We start from the raw sequence: 27,216 nt of genomic DNA on the forward strand, positions 1-27,216 counted from the left end.
GGCTCAGGCCAATCGCACGGCAAACCCACTGTCAGTCCAACACAGATCAATGCAATCAGCAGATCCCGCTGGCTGGGAGAACAGGAGCTTTCTCCTTTTCTGGTTTTTTTGCTTTCTGAATTAACGTCAGGAATGTTTTGAAGCTTCGTTCGTGAGTCAATTTTGTTTTTTTCTCTCCCCCCCCCCCCCCGCCATCCCAGATTCTCCACCCAAGGATTTGATGAAATCATAGCCAGAGTATGTGTCCTTGTCTGTGTCCCTCCCACACACAGCACGGCTCAATGGCTCTATCCTGTAAAGTCTGCTAGATGTGTAGTAAAACTGGTGAAATATTTATAACCACTTCCCCCATGCTGAGCTGTAAGTAGAAGCCGGAGGGGAAGGGGTGGGGGGTAGGGAGTGGGGGGGGGGACTGTTGCCTGCCAACTCTCCTCCCACACAAATGCTTATAGGGGCTCCTACTTGGATCCGCTCACTCTCCGGGACTTGTGTGCTTTCTTAGCTAAGTTTTCCTTGGACCCAATTAGTAAGTCCTATATCTGAAGGATTACCTCTTTATTTCCAGCCACCTTTGGCAATGATCCATTGCAATATTGACAAGCGTACAGCTCCTGCCTCGCTCATTAGTAATTTTAACTCTGTTAAACTGATTCTCCTGTACAGTGTGCTGGACAACAGTGTGTGCGTGTGACTCAACCCCCATCACACCCAGAGATTCATAGAATCCCTACAGTGCAGAAGGGGCCATTCGGCCCATTGAGTCTGCACCGACTCTCTGACGGAGTGGGTAGGATTTTTCCGGCCGCGCTCGTCCCAAAATCGGAAAATCCCGCCCGAGGTCAACGGGCCTTTGCATAGTCTACCCCCCGCCCGCTACGATTCCCGCGGTAGGCGGGACAGGAAAATTCCCCCCATTATCTTACCCAGGGCCTCTCCCCCCACAACCATATCCCTGTAACCCCAAACATTTCCCATGACCAATCCATCTAACCTACACATCTTTGGACACTAAGGAGCAATTTAGCATGACCAATCCGCCTAACCTGCACATCTTTGGAGTGTGGGAGGAAACCGGAGCACCCGGAGGAAACCCCACACAGACATGGGGAGAATGTGGAGACTCCATATGGACAGTCTCCCAAGACCGGAATTGAACCCGGGTCCCTGACACTGTGAGGCAGCAGTGCTAACCACCCTGGTAACACCCAAGAGGTAGCTTCGGGAGAATATTTATCTTTATGTCATTACAGCTACTGTGTCACAAGGTGGGCAAACAGAACGAACAATTTGTTTAATGTTACACAAGGAAATACATTGTCTGCTTTTTTCCAGTAAATAGATTGAAATACATTTTAAAAAAGCAAGTGGCCTCCGAGAACATTGCTCCCAGTGATGTGAAGGATGCGCTGTTTCACAATATGGGCTCCCCAAGCCCAACAACTAACTACTGAAGAAACATTAGAAAAGGATCTTGAATGGTGTGCATCTGACATTGCTGTGTCTGAAATCCAGGTGGAGTCAGATGGAGGTTTTGGAGAGTCTGATGGTGGCAAATTGAGGGCGTATGTTAAAGATGAACAAGGTTGAATATCAGACGCTATACTACCTTGAAATACAAGATAGATACTGGTTACGAAATGGCAATCAGCCGCCTTGGTCCTGGACAAGCGAGTTAGAGGCTTTCTTTTTTGGCCAAACCAAATGAACTCAATCAAAAAAACTCAGGGACAAAGCGAGAAGGGCAGCCCCCGAAAAGAAGGGAACTGCCTGAACCAAAATACAAAGTGGAAAGGAAACTTAAAAAATTCAACCAAAATGTGATTAAAGGGGTTGATAGTACACCCCAGCTCCTGCGGTGCCCAACGGGCACGGAAGGCCTCAACAGTGCCCCCTCAGATACCGCTTGCTCTCTCTACAGTTGTGCCCGTAAGGCCAGAAATGCCCCTGCAAGTGGCCTTTCTTCCTCCCCTAGGCTTTTTCAACAGTTCAGTCAGTCTCCGTCTGTCCCATATGTTGCAGCATCTTCCTCTGCCAGAAGGTCTTCCTTCTCTTTATCTCTCTGTCTATCTCTGCCTCTCCCTCTTCCTTTCTCAAGACAGTGGCAACGTGCGTTTAGAAAATGCAGAGGAAGTGTCCTAAGGTGCCTCACAGAGGAGAGAGGAAAAGAAATTGACACATAGACATGGAAATGTTAGGGAAGGAGATCAAAAGTTTGGTCAAAGCTTCCTTTGTTTCAGTGCCCATCCCTGGTTTGCTTTAAGAATGTGGTGGCGAGCTGGCTTCCTGTATCACTGCAGTAAGTGACGGGAAGGTACTCAGTGTCGTTAGTTGGGCCATTTCTGACGTTTAACCCAGCAATGATAAAGGAATGGTGATATATGTTTTACTGGAATCAGATTGGGGTGTCAATAGGGTAATGCCCCAGCTGGAAAGGACACAGAACATAGAACATAGAACATTACAGCGCAGAACAGGCCCTTCGGCCCACGATGTTGCACCGACCAGTTAAAAAAAAACTGTGACCCTCCAACCTAAACCAATTTCTTTTCGTCCATGAACCTATCTACGGATCTCTTAAACGCCCCCAAACTAGGCGCATTTACTACTGATGCTGGCAGGACATTCCAATCCCTCACCACCCTCTGGGTAAAGAACCTACCCCTGACATCGGTTCTATAACTACCCCCCCTCAATTTAAAGCCATGCCCCCTCGTGCTGGATTTCTCCATCAGAGGAAAAAGGCTATCACTATCCACCCTATCTAAACCTCTAATCATCTTATATGTTTCAATAAGATCCCCTCTTAGCCGCCGCCTTTCCAGCGAAAACAATCCCAAATCCCTCAGCCTCTCCTCATAGGATCTCCCCTCCATACCAGGCAACATCCTGGTAAACCTCCTCTGCACCCTCTCCAAAGCCTCCACATCCTTCCTGTAATGTGGGGACCAGAACTGCACACAGTACTCCAAGTGCGGCCGCACCAGAGTTGTGTACAGTTGCAACATAACGCTACGACTCCTAAATTCAATCCCCCTACCAATAAACGCCAAGACACCATATGCCTTCTTAACAACCTTATCTACTTGATTCCCAACTTTCAGGGATCTATGCACACATACACCTAGATCCCTCTGCTCCTCCACACTATTCAAAGTCCTCCCGTTAGCCCTATACTCAACACATCTGTTATTCCTACCAAAGTGAATTACCTCACACTTCTCCGCATTAAACTCCATCCGCCACCTCTCGGCCCAACTTTGCAACCTGTCTAAGTCTTCCTGCAAACTACGACACCCTTCCTCACTGTCTACCACACCACCGACTTTGGTGTCATCAGCAAATTTGCTAATCCACCCAACTATACCCTCATCCAGATCATTAATAAATATTACAAACAGCAGTGGCCCCAAAACAGATCCCTGAGGTACACCACTTGTAACCGCACTCCATGATGAATATTTACTATCAACCACCACCCTCTGTTTCCTATCCGCTAGCCAATTCCTGATCCAATTTCCTAGATCACCCCCAATCCCATACATCTGCATTTTCTGCAGAAGCCTACCATGGTGAACCTTATCAAACGCCTTACTAAAATCCATATATACCACGTCCACTGCCTTGCCCCCATCCACCTCCTTGGTCACTTTCTCAAAAAACTCAATAAGGTTAGTAAGGCACGACCTACCTGCCACAAAACCATGCTGACTATCACCTATCAATTCATTACTCTCCAAATAACTATAAATCCTATCCCTTATAATTTTTTCCAACATCTTGCCGACAACAGAAGTGAGACTCACCGGTCTATAATTCCCGGGGAAGTCTCTGTTCCCCTTCTTAAACAATGGGACAACATTCGCTAACCTCCAATCTTCTGGTACTATACCAGAGGCCAACGACGACCTGAAGATCAGAGCCAGAGGCTCTGCAATCACTTCTCTTGCCTCCCAGAGAATCCTTGGATAAATCCCATCCGGACCAGGGGATTTATCTATTTTCAGACCCTCCAGAATATCCTGCACATCCTCCTTATCAACTGTAATACTGTCTATTCTACTCCCTTGCAACCCAGTGTCCTCCTCAGCTATATTCATGTCCCCTTGCGTGAACACCGAAGAGAAATATTGGTTCAATGCTTCACCAATCTCCTCCGGTTCCACACATAACTTCCCTCTGCCATCTATAACAGAAGGAAGGAGAAATATAATAAATATAATAAAACTATAAGTTAGAAACTTTGAAAAATAGCCAATTAGGAAAGAGAGAAGCACTGATGAGGAAAAGGAACAGTTTGACATACATGGTACAGATAACGGACTCAGTGCACGTGTCAGATGCAAGGCATTTAATGAAAAGATTCACAATATCACAGTATGGTTACAGCGCAGAAGGAGGCCATTCGGCCCATCATGTTTGCACTGTCTTTCCAAATGAGCATTATGACTTAGTGTCATTCTCTTGCCTTTTCCCCGTACCCCTGCACATAGCTTCTATTCAAATAATCATCTAGAATCATAGGATCCCTACAGTGCAGAAGGAGGCCATCCGGCCCATCGAGTCTGCACTGACTCTCCGACAAACTGGTAAACAAATATTTTAAAACCAATTGTCAGTTATCCTATGCCGATATAAAAAGTGCCTTTTGTAGGGTCCGAGCCCCCTAACACCATGTATTTACCCCGCTTAAACCCCCTAACCTACACATCTTGGGACAATTTAGCCGTGGCCAATTCACCTAACCCACACATCTTTGGGCAAAGATCTAATGCCCTCTTGAATCCCTCGATTGAATCTTCCTCCGCCACACTCCCAGGCAGTGCATTCCAGACCCCAACCACTTGCTGTCTGAAAAGACTTTTGTAACTGAAGAGATTAAAATTGCAATGAAAGATCAAGCCGTGTTTGAACAGTGACATTTCTACATTGTCCGGTTTGATCTAACCTGGATTGAACCAGTTCGGCTAGTTATAACTATGTGTGAGCTGAGAAGTTGAGTGAGACTTAAACTTGCCCTCTGGTTGCTGGGGATTTCAATAGGCCAGCAATTTGTGTCAATTCTCAGAAAAATCCCCAGTTAGCTTGAATTTTTAGATTGATGTCATGTTGACTGAAGGACTGTACCATCACAGCAACTAAAGTCGGAAAGCTCATCTCAAACATGTGGCCAGCAGCTCTGCCATGACAGATTTAGCAATCATCCTGTTTCTCGTTGCGGGAGCGATCGGTTTTAGTGTAGCCTGCTATCTGTTTGAACGGGGACGGCACGGTGGCGCAGTGGTTAGCACTGCTGCCTCACAGCGCCAGGGACCCCCAGGTTCGATTCCCGGCCTCGGGTCACTGTGTGTGCAGAGTCTGCACGTTCTCCCCGTGTCTGCGTGGGTTTCCTCCGGGTGCTCCGGTTTCCTCCCACAGTCTGAAAGACGTGCTGGTTAGGGTGCATTGGCCGTGCTAAATTCTCCCTCAGTGTACCCGAACAGGCGCCAGAGTGTGGCGACTAGGGGATTTTCACAGTAACTTCATTGCAGTGTTAATGTAAGCTCACTTGTGACTAATAAATAAACTATAAACTTATTTCCAGTTTGAACTGAAGGACGGAAAAATGTGCAAAATACTACGTTTGTTGATTGGAGGGTTACAGTCTGCAATAACTTGATGTATTTTCAATGATTTAACTGTTGATTTTTTTTCTGCCTGTCTGATATAGCTGTTCTCTCCACTCCTGCCCTCTTTGCCCCTTCCTCTCTGTCCTCTCTCACCATCTATCTGCTTCCCCTTGCCTCTCCACTCTCAGTCTGTTCCCTAATCGTAGAATCCCAAAATCATAGAAGCCTACAGTGCAGAAAGAGGCCATTCGGCCCATCAAGTTTGCACCAACCACAATCCCACCAAGGCCCTATCCCCATATCCCTACATATTTACCCACTAATCCCTCTAACGTATGCATCCTGGGACAGTAAGGCGCAATTTAGAATGGCCAATCAACCTAGCCCGCATATCTTTGGACTGTGGAAGGAAACCGGAGCACCCGGAGGAAACCCACGCAGACACAAGGAGAATGTGCAAACTCCAGACAGTGACAGTGACCCGAGCTGGGATTCGAACCCAGGTCCCTGGAGCTATGAAGCAGCAGTGCTAACCACTGTGCTACCGTGCTGCCCTTGTGCAGAAACAAGCCATTCGGCCCACCGACTCTCGGACAGACTTGATCCTCGTAACCTCATGTATTTACCCCGCTAATTCCCCTAGCCTACATGTCTTGGGACACTAAGGAGCAATTTAGCACGGCCAATCCAACTAACCTGCACACCTTTGAACTGTGGGAGCACCCAGAGGAAACCCAGACAGGCATGGGGAGAACGTGCAAACTCCACACTCCTGTTGGGGTTGTAATTCTGTTGGCACCGGCAGCCCCCTGGTATCATGTCAGACGGGATATTTTCCAACAGGGTCAACAGGGTGTGGAAGAACATTACTGCCAAATGCAATCCTGGGAATCTCGGCTGATCCCTGGAATAGTAGCGGTAGTTGTACCTTAACTGCAACTTCTCCCGAGTACAGGAACCTCCGTAGGAACTGTTGAAGTGAAGCTACAAATCTGTACAGCGTAGGATGATCAGTCACACTGTTGTCCACTAGTTGGGAAGTAGGCACTTTGTAGTATGTTTGCTAATATAACAGGCCGTGCTTATTATATAGGATGCAGCTTAGAGCTGTCGTATAATTTAATCTCTTGCGTTCAGACCTGTCAATTTGGGTGGGGAGTTGGTGCCTCTGTCGATGGGTTTATGATAGGTGTTTGTGGGGCTACAGCTCAAATTCACCATGTGGCAAGTGAGTTCCTGGTCTCAGCCTCAGGGTCATGGGAAGGTAGGAGAATCACCCTGAGCTGCTCTTGTGCACCCCCTGGTGGCAGTCGGAATAGGCAAAGGTTGAGACCCAGGCCGGGGCCGAGCTGCTCTATCTTGCCACACAATGCCCCAATGGCCAACTTGGTCTCTCAACTTGATGAGTATAAGAGCTCTCAGGTTGGTTTTGAAGTCACTTTTTCTGTAATTAGACAACTGTGGCAACATTGACGATATTCAGTGGAGGAAAGTATGCCTTAAGAGTACAATATAGCATAAATAGTTGACCCGAAATGCCTTAACTAGTGTTCACGGCTATAGAGGACTTCTGTTGTAATAGCTTCTGGTATGAAACTCCATTTGTGATTGTTTTAGGACTGACTCAAGAACAGCTTCTTCCCTGCTGCCGTCAGACTTTTGAATGGACCTACCTTATATTGAGTTGATCTTTCTCTGCACCCTAGCTATGACTGTAACACTACACTCTCTCTTTTCCTTCTCTATGTTCGGTATGCTTTGTCTGTAGGAATCAATACTTTTCACTGTATCCTAATACATGTGACAAGAATAAATCAAATCAAATTATAGTTCCAAACTGATTGTACCAATAATTGGAGAGGCAAAAAAAAACTCTTGTATATTTTAAGAAGTCTCACAACACCGGGTTAAAGTCCAACAGGTTTATTTGGTATCACGAACTTTCGGAGCGCTGCTCCTTCATCAGGCGTGTGTGATCAAGTGAGGAGCAAGGCTTCGAAAGCTCATGATACCAAATAAACCTGTTGGACTTTAACCTGGTGTTGTGAGGCTTCTTACTGTGCCCACCCCAGTCCAACGCCGGCAACTCCACCTCATGTTTATTTTGCTTTTAACAGTAATAGAACTCTTAAGAAAGGAGCAGTGGAGTTTTAAATTGCTGATAACAAAGAAGTGTAAACACAGGTGGTGTTAGCCAAACTATAAATTAAGGTAGTTTCCTCCTTATTTACAAAGTGTCTCATTCATTTTCTGTTGCGTTGTTGTTTGCTGTAAGTAAGTACATCCTGGTTGTATCCAGCAATTTTCTATAAAGCCCAATTTAATTGCAACACCTCAGAATCGTATGTAAGGTACTAAAAGCGCCTTTTTAATGCATTTTGGATTTTTTAAAATCAGTAAAGTGTGGACATTTAATATAATTTCACCTTTTATGAAAGCATTTGATCATTACAAATTGTGTATCAGGCAAGTAACCTGATATGCTACAGCCCTTTTACACTGTATAATATTTTAAACTTTTCAATGCTGATTCCATTTTGGCACTTTTTATAACCCGATATGTGTTACACGCCCCGAGCAATTAAGTGATGTTGGGGTGAGGAAAGGAACATTTGTTACAACAGCTTTTTTTAAAAAAAACAATGTTGTAAAGTGAGAATTGTGTATATTTAAAATAAAAACAGCCATGGATTATTTTTGAATGCCCAGCTGTTCAAGTCATTGTCCCCATTGGAATAACTCGTTCGCACTTTTCAGCCCCATTTGGAAGAGCTTACGTTCCATTCTTGAAAACGACACACGAGTGTGGGTGGCACGGTGGCACAGTGGTTAGCGCTGCTGCCTCACAGCGCCAGGGACCCGGGCACAATGGCACAGTGGTTAGCACTGCTGCCTCACAGCGCCAGGGACCCGGGTTCGATTCCCGGCTTGGGTCACTGTCTGTGCGGAGTTTGCACGTTCTCCCCGTGTCTGCGTAGGTTTCCTCCGGGTGCTCCGGTTTCCTCCCACAGTCCAAAGATGTGCGGGTTAGGTTGATTGACCATGTTAAATTGCCCCTTAGTGTCAGGGGGACTAGCTACGGTAAATGCATGGGGTTACAGGGATAGGGCCTGGGTGGGATTGTGGTCGGTGCAGACTCGATGGGCTGAATGGCCTCATAGAATACAGCGCAGAAGGAGGCCATTCAGCCCATCGAGCCTGCACCAACATCAATCCCAGCCAGGTCCTATCCCTGTAACCCACCATTTTTACACTGCTAACCCCCTGATGCTCAGGGGCAATCCACCTACCCTGCACATCATTGGAATGCAGGAGGTAAACCGGGGCACCTGGAGGAAATCCACGCAGGCGCGGGGAAAACGTGCAGACTCCACACAGACAGTGACCCGAGGCCGGGTCCCTGGCATTGTAGGGCAGCAGTGCTAAACACTGTGTCACCGTGCCGCCCCAGTTATGGAAGGCTACTCGTGACACCAAAGATGTGCGGGTTAGGTTGATTGGCCATGTTGAATTGCCCCTTAGTGTCCCGGGATGTGTAGGTTAGAGGGATTAGTGGGGTAAATATGGGGGTTGCGGGGATAGATAGGGCCTGGGTGGGATTGTGGTCGGTGCAGACTCGATGGGCTGAATGGCCTCCTTCTGCGCTGTAGGGATTCTACGGTCACCAATAAATAAATGTACAACATTTTTAAAAAGTCCCAAGATGCTTCACAGCACCGTCAAGACAAAATCTCACTCTGAGCAACCTTAGGGAGAGATTAGGACAGGTGATTAAAAACTTGATCAAAAAAAACACTAGCAATGAGAAATGAATGGTCACCCCAAAGGGGACATTGGTATTTATTTTGCTGCCCGGTGCAGTGTGGTTGCCTACCCTTCATCCGGAATCCTCCGCCTGTGAGAGCACTGTGTAAACAAGGCAAGCAACAAGACAGGCAAATTTTCCGATCAGGCTAAACTCGGCAAGGTCACGCCCCGACACACCAGCGGCCAGCTCCAGTACGGGGGAGCTTGCACAAACACTTTCTGGAGCCTGCTTAATTGATCCCAGCGATGTGGAGGCCTCTTCCTGGACACGCAGCCAAGAAAGAGCCGCTGCCACAGATTCCGATCAATTAGGAGCCAGAAACTCGGAAGAATGACAGCCCAGAAACCAAGGCCGCTCGTCAAAATAGGGGCAGGCTTCGCACATGTGTGCGTTAAATGGCAGCCTCAGAAAATCAATTCCCCGAGGGCGTCTCAAACTCTCTCTCTCTGCATTTGCACAGATTGCACATACTAAATCATCCACGGCTGACAAAATGCAGAAGTATCTATCGCATTGGGATCTGCTGGAAGGGGAGTAACAGGGCAGCCTGACTCTGTGCTGCAAGTATGGGAAGCTTCGGGATGCCAAGTTTGTTCCACACAAAAGAAACCTTCGATTCTAGACACTCATAGAATCTCAACAGTGCACATGTGGGTGGCACGGGGGCGCAGTGGGTTAGCACTGCTGCCGCACAGCGCCAGGGACCCGGGTTCGATTCCCGGCTTGGGCCACTGTCTGTGTGGAGTTTGCACATTCTCCCCGTGTCTGCGTGGGTTTCCTCCGGGTGCTCCGGTTTCCTCCCACACTCCAAAGGTGTGCAGGTTAGGTTCAGTTCTTGGCTTGGATCATGATTCTAACTGCAATGAAGTTACTGTGAAAATCCCTTAGTCACCACGCTCCGGTGCCTGTTTGTGTGCACTGAGGGAGAATTTCGCACGGCCAATGCACCGAACCAACACGTCTCTTGGACTGTGGGAGGAAACCAGAGCACCCGGAGGAAACCCACACAGACACGGGGAGAACGTACAAACTCCACACAGACAGTGACCCAAGCCAGGAATCGAACCCGGGTCCCTGGCGCTGTGAGTCAGCAGTTTTGCCACGTCTATTGTTCCTCTTGAGTTTGAAATCTCTCTGAATTAAAACTTTAGTTAGGCCGCAGTTCTGGTCACCGCACTCCAGAAGGTTGTGATTGCTTTGGAAAGAGTGCAAAGAAGGTTTGCCAGGATGTTGCCTGGTCTGGAGGGTTTTGGGTGTGAGGAGAGGTTGGATAAACTAGGATTGTTTTCACTGGAAAGATAGAGGCTGAGGGGGCGACCTGATAGAGGTGTCTGAAATTATGAGAGACATAGATAGGGTGGATAGTCAGAGGCTTTTTCCCAGGGTGAAAAGGTCAACTTCGAAGGGCACAGGTACAGGGTAAGAGGGGGTAAGTTTAGGGGAGACGTGCGGGGACAGTTTTTCACACAGAGGGTGGTGGGTGCATGGAACGCACTGCCAGTGGAGGTGGTGGAAGCAGGCACATTAGCAACGTTCAAGATATATCTTGATAGCACGTGAACGGGAGGCGAACAGAGGGATAGAAACCGTGTATCGGCGCAGGCTTGATGGACCGAAGGGCCTGTTTCTGTGCTGTATTGTTCTTTGTCCTTTGTAAAACAGGGCAAGAAGGCAACTTGCTCCCCAGCACTGCCTTATTGCCAGTCCTGTAGGCAAGCTGCTGGTACAAGGGGTGTGACAATGCCCTGGGTCATTCACCCAACTTCAGGCAGGAGGATGTGGGGGGTGGTATTGACTCTGCTTCTCTTTCTGAGAGCAAAGCCGAGATTCTGTGCCCACAACTTCCCATCGTTCCTGTAGCATATCAGTGGAACCACCACTTCTGCTGCCTGATCAGGTCATGTGGGCTGGACCAGCCTGACTGTAGAAATTAAACCCAGCTAACTTTTTCACACAGAGGGTGGTGAGTGTCTGGAATGAGCTGCCACAGGTAGAGGTGGGTGCACATAATTTTGAAATTTTAAAACGCATTGAGACAGGTTACGTGAGTAAGATGGCTATCGAGGGATATGAGCCAAACACGGGCTATTGGGAAAAGCTTAGTCGTTAAAAAAAGAAGGGCAGCATGGACAAGTTGGGCTGAAGGGCCTGTTTCCATGCTGTAAACCTCTATGACTCTATAACTCTAACTGTTCAATTGGTTTTAATGTGAAATATCTATTTATTAGGCAGCCAAGCTTTGGTCGTCATGTGGTAACGAGATATTGAAATATCTAGCAATTTTGATATACACAATCTTGAAAGCTAGATAGAAAAATCTATATTATTAGGAGAGAAAAAGTCAAGCTTGCAGTTAGCAGCCCACTTGACGTCTCCAAGTACTATACCACCAACAAGTGCTTTTTGAAATGCAGTCACTGTTGTATGAAACAACGGCACAGTGGCACAGTGGTTAGCATTGCTGCTTAAGAGCGTCAGGGACCTGGGTTCGATTCCCGGCTTGGGTCACTGTCTGTGTGGAGTCTACACGTTCTCCCCGTGTCTGCGTGGGTTTCCTCCGGGTGCTCCTACAGTCCAAAGATGTGCAGGTTAGGTGGATTGGCCATGCTAAATTACCCCTTAGTGTTGGGGGGACTGGCTGGAGTAAATGCGTGAGGATGGGCCCTGGCTGGGATTGTGGTCAGTACAGACTCAATGGGCCGAATGGCCTTCTTCTGCACTGTAGGATTCTATGACTCTATTCTAACTTTGAGAGGGCACAGGTTCAAGGTGAGAGGTGGTGGGTTGAGGGGAGACGTGCGGGGAAAGCTTTTCACACAGAGGGTGGTGGGTGCCTGGAACGCACTGCCAGTGGAGGTGGTGGAAGCAGACACGTTAACAACCATATGACGCACAGCAAGCTCCCACAGAAAGCAATTCACGCTATGTGATATTAAGAAACAGCTAAAGGCCCTGGAGACTGTAAAGGCTATGGGGCTCCCTGACAGTATTCTGGCAATAGTACTTGTGCCCCAAAATTAGCCATGCCCCTAGCCAAGCTGTTCCAGTACAGCTACAATGCTGGCATCTCCTCTGATCTGTCCTGCCCAGAAAAAGCAGGAAAATCCAACCCAACCAATTACCGCCCCATTAGTCTACTCACAATCATCAGCAAAGTGATGGAATGTGTCGAGGGCAGTGCTGTCAAGCGGCACTTAATCAGCAATGGCCTGCTCACTGATGCTCAGTTTGGGTTCCGCCAGGGCCACTCAGCTCCTGACCTCATTACAGCCTTGGTTCAAACATGGGCAAAGAATTGAATGCCAGAGGTGAGGTGAGGATGACTACCCTTGACATCAAGGCAGCTTTTGACCGAGTGTGGCATCAAGGAGCCCTGGCAAAACTGGAGTCAGTGGGAATTGGGGAAAGCTCTCCACTGGCTGGAGTCACACCCGGCACAAAGGAAGATGGTTGTGGTGGTTGGAAGTCAACAATCTCACTCCGTGGACATCACTGCAGGAGTTTCTCGGCAGAATGTCCTCGACACAATCATCTTCAACTCCTCCATCATCAAGCTCCCCTTCATCACGAGGTCAGAAGTGGGGATGTTCACTGATGATTGCACAGTGCTCAGTATCATTCACAGATACTGAAAGCAACCTGTGTCCAAATGCAGCAAGATCTAGACAACATTCAGGCTTGGGATGATAAGTGGCAAATAATATTTGCACCACTCAAATGCTGGGCAATGGCCCTATCCAACAAGAGAGAATCTAATCACTTCCTCCATACGTTCAATGGTATTACCATCGCTGAATCCCTCCCTATCAACATCCTGGAGGTTGCCATTGACCAGAAACTGGACAATGAATACCGTGGCTACCAGAGCAGGTCAGAGATTGGGAATCCTGCGGTAAATAATTCACCTCCTGACTCCCCAAAGCCTGTCCACTGTCTACAAGGACAATGTGTGATGGAATACTCTCCAATTGCCTGGATAAGAGCAGCTCCAACAACACTCAAGAACGTTGAGCATCCAGAACAAAGCAGTCCGGTTGATTGGCACCCCACCCACCATCATAAACATTCACTCCCTCCAGCACTGTCGCACAGTGGCAGCAGTGTGTACCATTTACAAGCTGCACTGTAGCAACTCATCAAGGCTCCTTTGACAACACCTTCCAAACCCACAACCACTACCGTCTAGAGGAACAAGAGTAGCTGATTCATGGAAACACCATCACCTGAAAGTTCCCCTCCAAGCCACCCACCGTCCTGACGTGGAAACATATTGTTGTCCCTTCACTGCCACTGGGTCAAAGTCTTCAAACTCCCTTCCTAACAGCACTGTGGGTGTACCTACACCACAGGGACTGCAGCGGTTCAAGAAGACGGTTCACCACCACCTTCTCAAGATCAATTAGCGACAGGCAATAAATTCTGGTCTAGCCAATGATGCCCTGGCACAGCGAGGCAGCAGAACTAACCACTATGCCACCATGCCCCCATTAGGCCACAGTGCCACTTCTATCATATAACCTTATCTCACTTTTCTCACCCTGTGCTCTGAACTCCTCTTGTCTCATTTCATCTGTCCGTGATCTCATTACCACACAATTAGGAAACGCCCCAGGATGGTCCGTTCGCATTTTTCCTGTAGCTTGATTTTCACTGGCTGTTCGACCACAGTCGGCATCACTGTCATCTGTGACCCAGCTGTATTTAACCGATTCCAGTTCCCATAGCATAATACGAACTTGATGATGGCTTGTTGCTCTGGTAGAATCCTGCAGTGCAGAAAGAGGCCATTCGGCCCATTGAGTCTGCACGGGCCACAATCCCATCCAGGCCCTATCCCCATAACACCACGCAGTTACCCTAGCTAGTCCCCCTGACACTAAGGGGCAAATCAGCATGGCCAATGCACCTATCTGGCGATGAAGAATCATAATGAGTCAATACTCCTTTGCCTCCTTCACCCCCAGCATCCTGTCTACCTTAATCATAATAAAGAGTTATCCTTAGGCTTGGCCACCCTAGCTATGAATAACCTGGCTAAAAATGTTAGGTATTGAGTAGAGCCTTGGTTGCTCAGTCTATTGTGGCTGTCTAGAAATCAGATTAGAGGGGTCAGATTGGGTCATTTGTCCATACTGGACTGCAGACCACTTTGGGTTGAGTGGGGTCATAAGGCAAGTCTATCAAGGACTCTTGCTGAGTTGCCAATTATATCCACTCCATCATGGAAGATAATAAGGTTCTATTGCATTCGTAATGGAAGGCGGATATATCTATTGATTCTTTTCAGCTTTCCGGATGCAAATAGGGTGGTACAGTGGCACAGGGGTTAGCACTGCTGCCTCACAGCGTCAGGGACCAGGGTCGATTCCAGCCTCGGGTCACTGTCAGTGTGGAGTTTGCACATTCTCCCCATGTCTGTGTGGGTTTCCTCCGGGTACTCCGGTTTCCTCCCACACTCCAAAGATGTGCAGTTTAGGTAGAATGACCATGCTAAATTGCGCATTAGTGTCCCGAGATGTATAGGTTAGGGGGATTAGCTAGATAAATGTATAGGGTTATGGGGGGGGAGATAGGGCAGTGGTTGGCCTGGGTAAGATCTCTTTCAGAGAGTCAGTGCAGACTTGATGGGCTGTAGGGATTCTAGGTGATACATTTCAATGGTTTGGGGTAGAACTGGGTTAATATTGTGGAAATAAAACCCAGAGAATGAAAGAAAGATTGTGAGATTTAATTTCAGGTACAATTAAAATCTCAAATGGAGTAACCTGCTGAGGTAAGATGGAGGGATATGCATTTGCTGAAGATTGCGAGGGTTGAAAGCAAATTACCGCAGATGCTGGAATCTGAAACGAGAGCAGAAAACCCTGGAAAATCCCAGCAGGTCTGACGGCATCTGTGGAGAGAGAAACAGAGTTAATGTGTCGAGTCTGGATGACCCTTCATTATGCTTGAATAACTGGCGGTTTGTGAAGGCCTGGGGCCAGAGCTCTGACGAAGGGTCATCCAGACTCGAAACGTTGGCTCTGTTCTCTCTCCACAGATGCCGTCAGACCTGCTGAGATTTTCCAGCATTTTCTGTTTTTGCATTGAGAGGGCTGTTGTGTTTTGCTCTTGGAGTCCAAGCTCCTTTTACGAACTGCCTTTTCTTTTTCATAGAAATCATCATAGAAACCCTACAGTGCAGAAAGAGGCCATTCGGCCCATCAAGTCTGCACTGACCACAATCCCACCCAAGCCCTACCCCCACATATTTACAAATCCTTCTAACCTACGCATCTCAGGACTCTAAGGGGCAATTTTTAACCTGGCCAATCAACCTAACCCGCACATCTTTGGACTGTGGGAGGAAACCGGAGCACCCGGAGGAAACCCACGAAGACACGAGCAGAATGTGCAAACTCCACACAGTCAGTGACCCGAGCCGGGAATCGAACCCAGGACCCTGGAGCTGTGAAGCAGCAGTGCTAACCACTGTGCTACCGTGCCGTTGCATTTTTGGATGCAACGGGTAAGTGCCAGGACGCAGGTAGCTCCCCGATAATTGGTCGCCATTCTGTCAAGCAAAATAACACCAATTGGATATATATTCAGAAAGCAAGCACTGTATTTCTGGCAAAGAAATGTGTTGGTGTCTCTTTAACTGTTGGGCCTGTTTTGTAAATAGAGTACTTTGCATGTTCGGCCTTGCAGTGATGTGGCCACTTCCTGTGCAAAACAGTGCAGTCTGCTGCAGCCCATAGAAAGCACTCACAAATGAATAGCCCTTTAGGATGACTAACAGGTAAGTAATGTACTCAATGTGTGGTAGTCTAATTTACCTGTCAGCTAATGTCAAAGGACATGTTATAGTGAGAAAGAGCTGTCAGGCTGCAGTTGAAAAGCACAAACCTATTTATTAGAATTATTTTCATAGAAATTACACCTTTTATTTTCCATGACTGAATGTTGAGAATGCTTCTTCACAAGTACGATTCTTGGGCTATTTGAAGTAATGAGTTCCCTCCGAATCCCCTCCGCCCCCACAAAGTTGCCAAGATAAACTATTTACTCAAGAGCTGTTGAAGCTCTGCCGTTGCCTTGTTGAGATGCAGTGACAAAGCGCTCTGCCCTAACCTTTACTTTGTAATTTTCCACCTCGCTTTGATGCCATAGTCTTGCTTGTTGGGTGGTCGTTTTTTTTTATATGCACAAGTGACATCAAAGGTGCTTTTTGGAGACGTTCTTGTTGGCCTGGACTGTATGACCCTGGTATCTGATAAAGGTCACGTATACACTCGCGGCCTTGATGGGGAGGTGGAGGGACAGATGAGGGAACCTGGGTGTTGCAAAAAGTGAGCTTAGATTTATAAGCTTCGGTCTAGCTTATTGAAGGGGACCTAGCAGTTGTCTTAAGCCTTGATGGTCTGGTATCATCCAGTTACGTGGGCAGGGCAACTCACCAACTGAGACATTCATTAGGAATTCATGGCAAAGCCTTGTCTCGTAAGGGTGTGCATATTTAGCATGCTTTTTTGCTTCAGGTAAATTCCGAGTAAATAGTTTTTCATTGGGAAATTCACAATTCGCTGTTCGTTCCAACAGGAACAATGAATGCAGAAGAATCATCATAGAATCACCACAGTGCAGAAGGAGGCCATTCAGCCCATTGACTCTGCACCGACCACAATCCCACTCAGGCCCTATCCCCATAACCCACCTATTTACCCTGCTAATCCCCCTGAGACTAAGGGGCAATTTAGCATGGCCAATTCACCTAACCCGCACATCTTTGGACTGTGGGAGGAAACCGGAGCACCCGGAGGAAACCCACACAGATACAGGGAGAATGTGCAAACTCCGCACAGACAGTGACCCGAGGCCGGAATTGAACCCGGGTCCCTGGCGCTGTGAGGCAGCAGTGCTAACCACTGTGCCACCATGTAACTTGATTTTCAAATTCAAATCAGATCGGGGTGAAAGTCTAACATTCAACTGTTACATTCAACAAGCACTGCATAAGTGCCTACTTGTGCAGGCACTTATGAGAAAAGTGTGCCTTCCCAGTCTACGTTTTTTTTGGGAGTTTTCTTTCTGATCGTAACAATGCATGGGGACTCCCGGGCTGTGCGGTTTTGCAAGGCACACAACTGGTGCAACTCAATATTTGGCTGGAACGATTTGCTGAGTCTTCCTGTTGTGCTGTTGGCCTCGACAGTCCTGGTGTGTTTCCTGCTAAGCGCACTTACCGAAAAGATCGTCTCACCAATTTGCGTTGCGTTTCTATCAGGGAGATTTGCCCAGTGGCCGGAGGGGGGCTTTGGATCACCAATTTTGGCACGTGCCTCGAATGGGGGGAAGACTGTTGGGAGTTGAACTCCCACATTGCCACTGGGCTCCTGGTGGGTGTAGCTCAGTACAAATTTGGTAAAATCACCCTTCATAGCTCCAACAAATTCCGAAAGGTTTTGAACGCGTTGATCTGTAGACAATGTTTCCATTTATGGGGAAAAGCATAACAAGAGACCCATCAGCATTGGATAATCACCAAGAAATCCAATAGGGAGTACAGAAGAAACTTCTCTATCCAAAAACTGGTGAGAATGTGCAACTCGCTCCCACAGGGAGAGGTTGAAGTGACTAATATAAAGGGGAAGATACACACGCATGTGAGGGAGACAGGAATGGAAAGTTCTGAATGATGGATTTAGATGAAGAAAGATAGGAAGAGACTTGAGATGAGCATCGAGTGGGGGCAGCACGGTGGCACAGTGGTTAGCACTGCTGCCTCACAGCGCCAGGGACGTGGGTTCAATTCTGGCCTCCGTTGACTGTCTGTGTGGAGTTTGCACGTTCTCCTCATGTCTCCCTGGTTTCCTCCGGGTGCCCCGGTTTCCTCTCACAAAGAGGAAATCCAAAGATGTGCGGGTTAGGTTGAGTGGCCATGCTAAATTGCCCCTTAGCGTGAGGGGGACTCGCTAGGGTAAATAGGTGGAGTTAAGGGGATAGGGCCTGGGTGGGATTGTGGTCGGTGCAGACTCGATGGGCTGAGTGGCCTCCTTCTGCACTGTAGCGATTCCATGATTCTATAGTTTAATGTTTATTTATTAATCACAAGTAGGCTTACATTAACACTGCAACAAAGTTACTGTGAAAATCCCCTAGTCGCCACACTCCGGCGCCTGTTCGGGTACACTGAGGGAGAATTTAGCACGGCCAATGCACCTGATGTGCACATCTTTATCGTGTGGGAGCACCCGAGGGAAACCCACACACAAAAAGGGGAGAACGTGCAAACTCCACACATACAGTGACCCAAGCCAGGAATCGAACTCGGGTTCCTGGCGCTGTGAGTCAGCGCCGCGAATCATTGTGCCACCGTGCCGCCCTACACTGGCTGGGCCGAATGGCCTGTTTCTGTGCAATATATCCTGTGTAACAGCTTTAATTTTTCAACATTCCTCTTTCATGGGGTGTGCACATCGCTGGCAGGGCCAGCATTTATTACCCATCCCTAATTACCCATGAACTGAGTGGCTTGCTCGGTCATCTCAGAGGGCAGTTAAGAGTCAGCCACATTGCTGTGATTGGCTCTTAACTGAGGGGAGCCCCGCTGGACAAGATGTTTTTGAAAGGAGACGCGGGGTAAAATTTATGTGTGAAGTAGGTTTTCACGCTCACAATCTGGCTGGTGATCTGATGGGATGGATCACCCCTTCAGATAACCATTTTATATTTTATCTTCTTTCACGGGGTGTGGGCGTCGCTGGCTGGGCCAGTAATGACTGCCCATCCCTGAGGGCAGTTAACAGTCAACCACATTGCTGTGGATCTGGAATCACATGTAGGCCAGACCAGGTAAGGATGGCAGATTTCCTTCCCTAAAGGGACATTAGTGAACCAGATGGGGTTTTTTTAACAACAATTGATGATGGTTAGATTTTTTTTTTAAAAATTGAATATTTATTGCATCAGCCACCATAGTGGGATTTGAACACAGCTCCCCAGAGCATTAGCCTGGATTACTAGTCCAGTGACATGACTGCCCACCACTGTCTCCCCTGAGTAATCAAGAAATCTGCCTCTTCCTTTCTGACAGCCTTTGAACCAGTCATGTTAAGTGTTACAGTATGAAAGTATAGTAAATATATGTGTAACGTCCTTTATCTGGAAATTGCTGTTGGTAATATTAGCAGGCATAATATTAGCCAGCATAATTAAAGACCCCACGCACCCCGGACATTCTCTCTTCCACCTTCTGTCGGGAAAAAGATGCAAAAGTCTGAGGTCACGTACCAAGCGACTCAAGAACAGCTTCTTCCCTGCTGGCATTATACAGATAAAACATACCGTTCATAGAGAAGGAAAGGAGAGAGTGCAGAATGTAGTGTTACAGTCATAGCTAGGGTGTAGAGAAAGATCAACTTAATGCAAGAGTCAAAAGTCTGACAGCAGCAGGGAAGAAGCTGTTCTTGAGTCGGTCGGTACGTGACCCCAAACTTTTGTATGTTTTTCCCGAGGGAAGAAGGTGGAAGAGAGAATGTCCGGGGTGCGTGGGGTCCTTGGTTATGCCGGCTGCTTTGCCGAGGCAGCGGGAAGTGTAGACAGAGTCAATGGATGGGAGGCTGCTGGGTGGCAGGGGTTAGGATGGCTTCCATTGGAGCTAATCCACCTCACCTGGTGGAGGTGGGAATCTACCTCGGGCACCTTGGATCGTTAGTTCCAACCAACATCTTGCCCAATCGCTGACCTACTTCACTGATGTACCAACATGGTTATACCCAACCCTCTTCACCGACTCTTCCACAATCACAGCTGTGCCCGCAGCGTAGGCGCAAAGTGTGAGCGAGATGTTTTTACAAAAGTCAGTGGGTGCGCATTTCCCTCTGGCAAATCATCTGTGTTGTTATCTGTTGAGCAGCTTTGGAGAGACTTGAGGGCGAGGGCGTGCTTTCGGCGGGGAAATGGCTTGTGGTATGGAAAATGCAAATTGGAATTTTCAAAAAATAACACTTCAAATTTGGGCGGCACAGTGGTTAGCACTGCTGCCTCATAGCGCCAGGGTCCCAGGTTCAATTCTGGCCTCGGGTCACTGTCTGTGTGGAGTTTGCACATTCTTCCCGTGTCTGCGTGGGTTTCCTCCGGGTGCTCCGGTTTCCTCCCACAGTCCAAAGATGTGCGGGGTTAGGTGGATTGGCCATGCTGAATTGCCCCCTAGTGTCAAGGAGATTAGCAGGGTAAATGTGTGGGGTCACGGGAATAGGGCCTGGGTGGGATTGTGGTCGGTACAGATACGATGGGCCGAATGGCCTCCTTCTGTATTGTAGGGATTCTATCTATGAATTCACTCACCCAAGACGAGGACACTTTGCAGTCAAGGTCTGTTCGTTTTGCGTTCGAAAAGCCTCTTCCCTTTTGGATTAGATCACAATGAGCTTCCTGTAATAATAATCCTGCTTCCTATTACATCTTTTTTGGCCAGTACACCCTCTGCTAGAGTTTGTGGCTACATCCCGGTGCACACAAACATGCTTTGTTTGGGTCTTTTGATCTGTTTCCTTATTGCCGCTGTTTTTGTTGGAGTTTTTTTTTTCTCTTGCTCAAGCATAAGAGGTTTCTTTGTTGTGGGGCCAGAAGTCTGCAGAGGAAGGTCAGGCTAGCATCACTGGAGAAAAGCGCAACTGCCCCACCCTCCCCCCCCCCCGGTGCTTCACGGCAGAGATGTATCACTGGCGCTAGGTCACGGCCGCGGGTAGCAGCTTCAGAGTTGGTACGGCTCTGTGGGGCAAGCCTTGGGCCACTTTGGCGCTGGGCGAATTGGGCCTACACCTCGTACGATTCAAAGCCTGGGAGCAGTGGGTATGTCTAAGTGAGAGAAAGGAGTTTGCACTTGGAAGCATAAAAAGGGGGAAGGCACCAAGTCTAAATCTGTGTCGAAGACAGGCATGTGGGAAACAGCAAACGTGGAAGCAGTTTGTTTTAAAATCGAAACCGACCATTTGGCAGGAAGGGAAAGCTCGGAGCCATGGTGAAAGACACTCTCTTCATTTCTACTCTTCTGAAGCAAATAATGTGGGTTTTGTGAGCGCACCTTTAACACTGCTCAGCAACAGGTCCAACAAGACCACGGGCCTGTGCAGGGGGGCATTGCAACTTCCAGGTAAAAGTGGCTCCTATCACTTGGCAGACTTCATGCAACTGGTAGCTCAAAAGGAGCTGAGTTCTTGCTCCTTCATTATTTGGGAATGAAGGAATTGTAAAGTGGTGCGATTTGGCCAAGACGGCAGGAGCGAATTGTAGGGCAGATAAGGATTGCCATTGATAAGGGATTCTCTGTCAACTGCCAGCTGCGTCTCTGAGGCATGCTCGTTGATGGTGTAAGTGGGCGTCAAAGGCCAAGTTAAATAGGTTAGAAATGCCTCAGCTCTTTCTCTATCGGGGGCTTGGGGCCACAAGTCTGAATTGAAAGTTCAAAGTAAAATTAAAGGGAAGTTCCATTCTGTGGTCGAGGATGGAAGGCAAAGGTCTGTGGGGTGCCTGGCAGAAGTATTTTTTTCTCCAGAGGAAACAACCATGACATAAGAAATCGCAGTGCCAAACTATCTGCTGTCAACTCCTTTTAGAAGGGTAACTCGGTTGAAAACCAACCGAAGCAACAAAGACTCTGGTTACTGTTCCCAAGTTAGTTAACATCAGCGCATTTTTCTTAAAAGATTGGTGAATAATTAAAAGATCAAGTTGGCGGCAGCACAGTGGTTACCATTGCTGCCTCACAGTGCCAGGCAGTCAGGTTCAATACCGGCCTTGGGTCACTGTCTGTGTGGAGTTTGCACGTTCTCCCCATGTCTGCGTGGGTTTCCTTCCACTGTCCAAAGACATGCAGGTTAGGTGGATTGGTCATGTTAAATTGCCCCTTAGTGTCCAAAGATGTGCGGGTTAGTTGGATTGGCCATGCTAAATTGCCCCTTAGTGTCAGGGGGACTAACAGAATACATGGAATTTCGTGAATAAAACCTGGGTGGGATTGTTGTTGGTGCAGGCTTGATGGGCCGAATGGTCTCCTTCTGCACTGTAGGGATTCTATGATTCAAATAGCGATGGGTCTGCGGACCTTTTGTGTGATTAATTTCTGGACATCAGATCGTTTCAATACATTCTTCACTTTGGGGTAATGTGACTAATCTCAAATGAGGGATCTGCTGGGATGGAGGCGCTGGGATGGAGGCGCTGGGATGGAGGCGCTGGGATGGAGGCGCTGGGATGGAGGTGCTGGGATGGATCTGCTGGAATGGAGGCGCTGGGATGGATCTGCTGGAATGGAGGCGCTGGGATGGATCTGCTGGGATGGATCTGCTGGAATGGAGGCGCTGGGATGGAGGCGCTGGGATGGAGGCGCTGGGATGGAGGCGCTGGGATGGAGGCGCTGGGATGGAAGCGCTGGGATGGAGGCGCTGGGATGGAGGCGCTGGGATGGAGGCGCTGGGATGGAGGCGCTGGGATGGAGGCGCTGGGATGGAGGCGCTGGGATGGAGGCGCTGGGATGGAGGCGCTGGGATGGAGGCGCTGGGATGGAGGCGCTGGGATGGAGGCGCTGGGATGGAGGCGCTGGGATGGAGGCGCTGGGATGGAGGCGCTGGGATGGAGGCGCTGGGATGGAGGCGCTGGGATGGAGGCGCTGGGATGGAGGCGCTGGGATGGAGGCGCTGGGATGGAGGCGCTGGGATGGAGGCGCTGGGATGGAGGCGCTGGGATGGAGATGTTGGGATGGAGATGTTGGGATGGAGGCGCTGGGATGGAGGCGCTGGGATGGAGGCGCTGGGATGGAGGCGCTGGGATGGAGGCGCTGGGATGGAGGCGCTGGGATGGAGGCGCTGGTGGAGGCGCTGGGATGGAGGCGCTGGGATGGAGGCGCTGGGATGGAGGCGCTGGGATGGAGGCGCTGGGATGGAGGCGCTGGGATGGAGGCGCTGGGATGGAGATGCTGGGATGGAGATGCTGGGATGGAGATGCTGGGATGGAGATGCTGGGATGGAGATGCTGGGATGGAGGCGCTGGGATGGAGGCGCTGGGATGGAGGCGCTGGGATGGAGGCGCTGGGATGGAGGCGCTGGGATGGAGGCGCTGGGATGGAGGCGCTGGGATGGAGGCGCTGGGATGGAGGCGCTGGGATGGAGGCGCTGGGATGGAGGCGCTGGGATGGAGGCGCTGGGATGGAGGCGCTGGGATGGAGGCGCTGGGATGGAGGCGCTGGGATGGATCTGCTGGGATGGATCTGCTGAGATGGAGGCGCTGGGATGGAGGCCGTGGGATGGAGGTGCTGGGGTTGAGGTGCTGGGATGGAGTCACTGGGATGGATCTGCTGAGATGGAGGCGCTGGGGTGGAGGCGCTGGGGTGGAGGCGCTGGGGTGGTGGCGCTGGGGTGGAGGCGCTGGGATGGATCTGCTGGGATGGGGGCGCTGCAGTTGTACCATTCACTCATAGATCACTCACGGTTATTTTTGACTTTAAATTGGTCTTTTGGGGTCTGATGTGGTCTCTGTGGGATAATGATCATTGGATGAAAGTTCTATTGTGGATGTCGAGGGTGTTTGGGCTCTTCATATTTAACAACCAAGTCTGAAGAAGGGAAATTCTTGGCATTGCAGATTCCAAAGCAACTTATTATAATTAGCAGGGTATACATCGTTTAACATGTCCTTCTGATAGGGCCGGTACTAATTAACCATGCAGGTAGAGAAGGTGGTACGAAACGTGCAAATTGTTTATGATCGGAACTTATAGCACAATGGTCTCCCAATTCTTGTTTCATTGATATACGTAAGATTTCCAAGGTTAAATTAAAATTCATAGAATCATACAGTGCAGATGAGGCCATTCAGCCCATCGAATCTACACCCCTAATACCTGAACTCCCGCCTAATCCCATTTGCCAGCACTTGGCCCATAACCTTGAATGTTAGGATGTGCCAAGTGCTCATCCAGATACTTTTTAAAGGATGTGAGGCAACCCGCCTCTACCACCCTCCCAAGCAGCGCATTCCAGACCATCACCACCCTCTGGGTAAAAACCTTTTCCTCATATCCCCCCGAACCCCTCCCCTTGAACCTATGTCCCCTCGTGACTGACTCTTCAACTAAGGGGAACAGCTGCTCCTTATCCATTCTGTCCGTGTCCCTCATAATCTTGTACACCTCGATCAGGTCACCCCTGAGTCTTCTCTGCTCCGACAAAAACAACCCAAGTCCATCCATCCAACCTCTCTTCCCAACTTAAATGTTCCATCCCAGGCATTATCCTGGTGAATCTCCTCTGCACCCCCTCCAGTGCAACCACATCCTTCCTATAATGTGACGGCCAGAATAGCACAGACTATTCTAGCTGTGGCCTCACCAAAGTTCTATACAACTCCAACATGACTTCCCTGCTTTTGTAATCTATGCCTTGATTTGATAAAGGCAAGTGTCCCTCGGCTTTTTTCACGACCCTACTAACATCCCCTTCATTTTGTTTTGGTGGCTTTAGCTCAAGTGTGCGTAGCAATGAAGCACGCTTAGGGATCTAAAGACATTCCGCCTCTCTGCGGTCTAAAGTGCATGGACTTTCTTTGCTGTGGTAGCATCCAAACCGATGGACGCACCTTCTAGTGGGTGGGGGGGGGGGGGGGGGGGGGGGGGGGAGGGGGCGGGGTGATGATCTGCCCGGCCTGGGCAGTGTCCACTTGAAAGGCCTGACTGAAAGGAGATGTGGTTGTTTTTTGGTAATTCTTTGTCCTCTGGCAACATTCCTTGAGAATAACTCTTGACTTTTGATTTTTTTTTTGTTTCTCTGTGTGTGCGTGTGTGTGTGTGCGTGATAGAACCGGGGACGCTTGGCTGAAAAGAGGACAATTCCTTTGCCGCCAACGAGAGTACCTAAGAAAGAACTCACCTCGGCCTATACAAGTAGTGAAGATAGTGAAGAGAGCGAGAAAGCAAATGCTGACCGTCCTCGTGAGGTAAAACAGGAAGAGGAAATACAGGCTAGCACAATGAAAAGAAGGTAACAGTTTACTAAGTGTTTCATTTATGTTGGAAGATAGATTTATGAGGTTATTTTACAGAGGCTGTGTATGGTGCGCCAAGTGTGATGCTTTGTCATCTGTATAATTAGGGAACCATGGTTTTCACTATTGTATCAGGGGCAGTGGGATTGGCGTTTTTTTAAAATATCCATTATATGCCAATTTTGTCACAGTGGTGACAAGGGCTTTGACAATAGTCAGAAAGGTTGTACTTGTCTTACTACAGTGAAAAGTCTCACAACACCATAACGTCCAACAGGTTTATTTGGAATCACGAGCTTTCGGAGCACTGCTCCTTCATCAGGTGAAAATTCACTCACCTGATGAAGGAGCAGCGCTCTGAAAGCTCGCGATTCCAAAATAAACCTGTTGGACTTCAACCCTGATGTTGTGAGACTTCTTACTGTGCCCACCCCAGTCCAAAGCCGGCACCTCCACATCATCGCCTTACTACGGCAGCCATTTTGCACTGTGATTAAGATCCAATTTGTTGAGTGGGTATAACTTGTTCAGTAATAAAATGTCCCAGAAGAGGCGGCACGGTGGCACAGTGGTTAGCCTCACAGCGCCAGCGCCAATTCCCGGCTTGGGTCACTGTCTGTGTGGAGTTTGCACCTTCTCCCCGTGTCTGCGTGGGTTTCCTCTGGGTGCTCCGGTTTCCTCCCACAGTCCAAAGGTGTGCAGGTTAGGTTGATTGACCATGCTAAATTGCCCATTAGTGTCAGGGGAACTAGTTTCAAGTTTAAAGTCTATTTATTAGTGTCACAAGTAGGCTTACATTAACACTGCAATGAAATCACAGTGAAAGTCCCCTAGTCGCCCCACTCTGGTGCCTGTTCGGGTACACTGAGGGAGAATTTAGCAAGGCCAATGCACCTAACCAGCATGTATTTCGGACTGCGGGAGGAAACCAGAGCACCCGAGGAGACCCACGCAAAAACGGGGAGAACGTGCAGACTCCACATAGACAGTGACCCAAGCCAGGAATTGAACCCAGGACCCTGGCACTGTGAGACTGTGAGTGCTAACCACTGTGACACTGTGCCGCTCTGATGAGCAGGGTAAATATATGGGGTTACAGGGGATAGGGATTGGGTGGAATCTCCAAAGACATGCGAGTTAGGTTCATTGGCCATGCTAAATTTCCCTTAGTGTCAGGGGGGACTAACTAGGGTAAATACATGGGGTTATGGGGATAGGGTTTGGGTGGAATTGTGGTCGGTGCAGACTCGATGGGCCAAATGGCCTCCTTCTGCACTGTATGATTCTATGTAGTCTAGATGGGCCTCCTGCGCTGTAGGGATTCTGTGATTCTATGAATATCGAGTAGAAAAATTTTCCTTGCTCCGGTGTTCACTACTGAGACTGTCCACTTATTGCTGGAGCGCAGTAGCAGGCCGTTTTGGCCCTCTGTAACTGGGGAGAAACACCTTTGCACCGTTCCTGCCATATGCCCGGGTATGTGTATAGTAAAACTCTGCACGCAGACCCTGTGACTGATCCGTCTGTTAATTTTAACTGGCGCTGCCAAATTTTGCAAACCTCGCTCCTGGCGTGCGTCAGGAATGGCGGAGCTGGTTGCAGCCTCCGTCTGACCCACTCCCACACAGCGTGTGGATAACCTCATCAATATTTTCCCAGTTCAAGTAGTTACCCACTTCCCTTTTTTTTTTGAAAGCTGCCGTTGATTCTAGTTCACACCGCAGTTTCTGGTAGGACTTTCCACCAATCCTCTTGTGTTTTTTTTAATTAAAAAAAAAATTC

At 48.7% G+C, this 27,216-nt stretch overlaps 1 protein-coding gene across 7 annotated transcripts in view; it reads left to right on the forward strand.

Annotated features, from left to right (window-relative positions):
* samd11 (sterile alpha motif domain containing 11) overlaps positions 1-27,216 on the forward strand; it is a 328,960-nt gene that overhangs the window by 71,659 nt on the left and 230,085 nt on the right. For all 7 annotated transcript variants that reach the window (XM_078238728.1, XM_078238729.1, XM_078238731.1 and 4 more), the window contains exon 3: positions 25,249-25,430. In XM_078238728.1, coding sequence (XP_078094854.1) covers positions 25,249-25,430 — 182 coding nt within the window. The remainder of the gene's footprint in view (positions 1-25,248; positions 25,431-27,216) is intronic.

The sequence above is a fragment of the Mustelus asterias genome, chromosome 22, assembly GCF_964213995.1.
Source record: "Mustelus asterias chromosome 22, sMusAst1.hap1.1, whole genome shotgun sequence".
Taxonomy (NCBI): domain Eukaryota; kingdom Metazoa; phylum Chordata; class Chondrichthyes; order Carcharhiniformes; family Triakidae; genus Mustelus; species Mustelus asterias.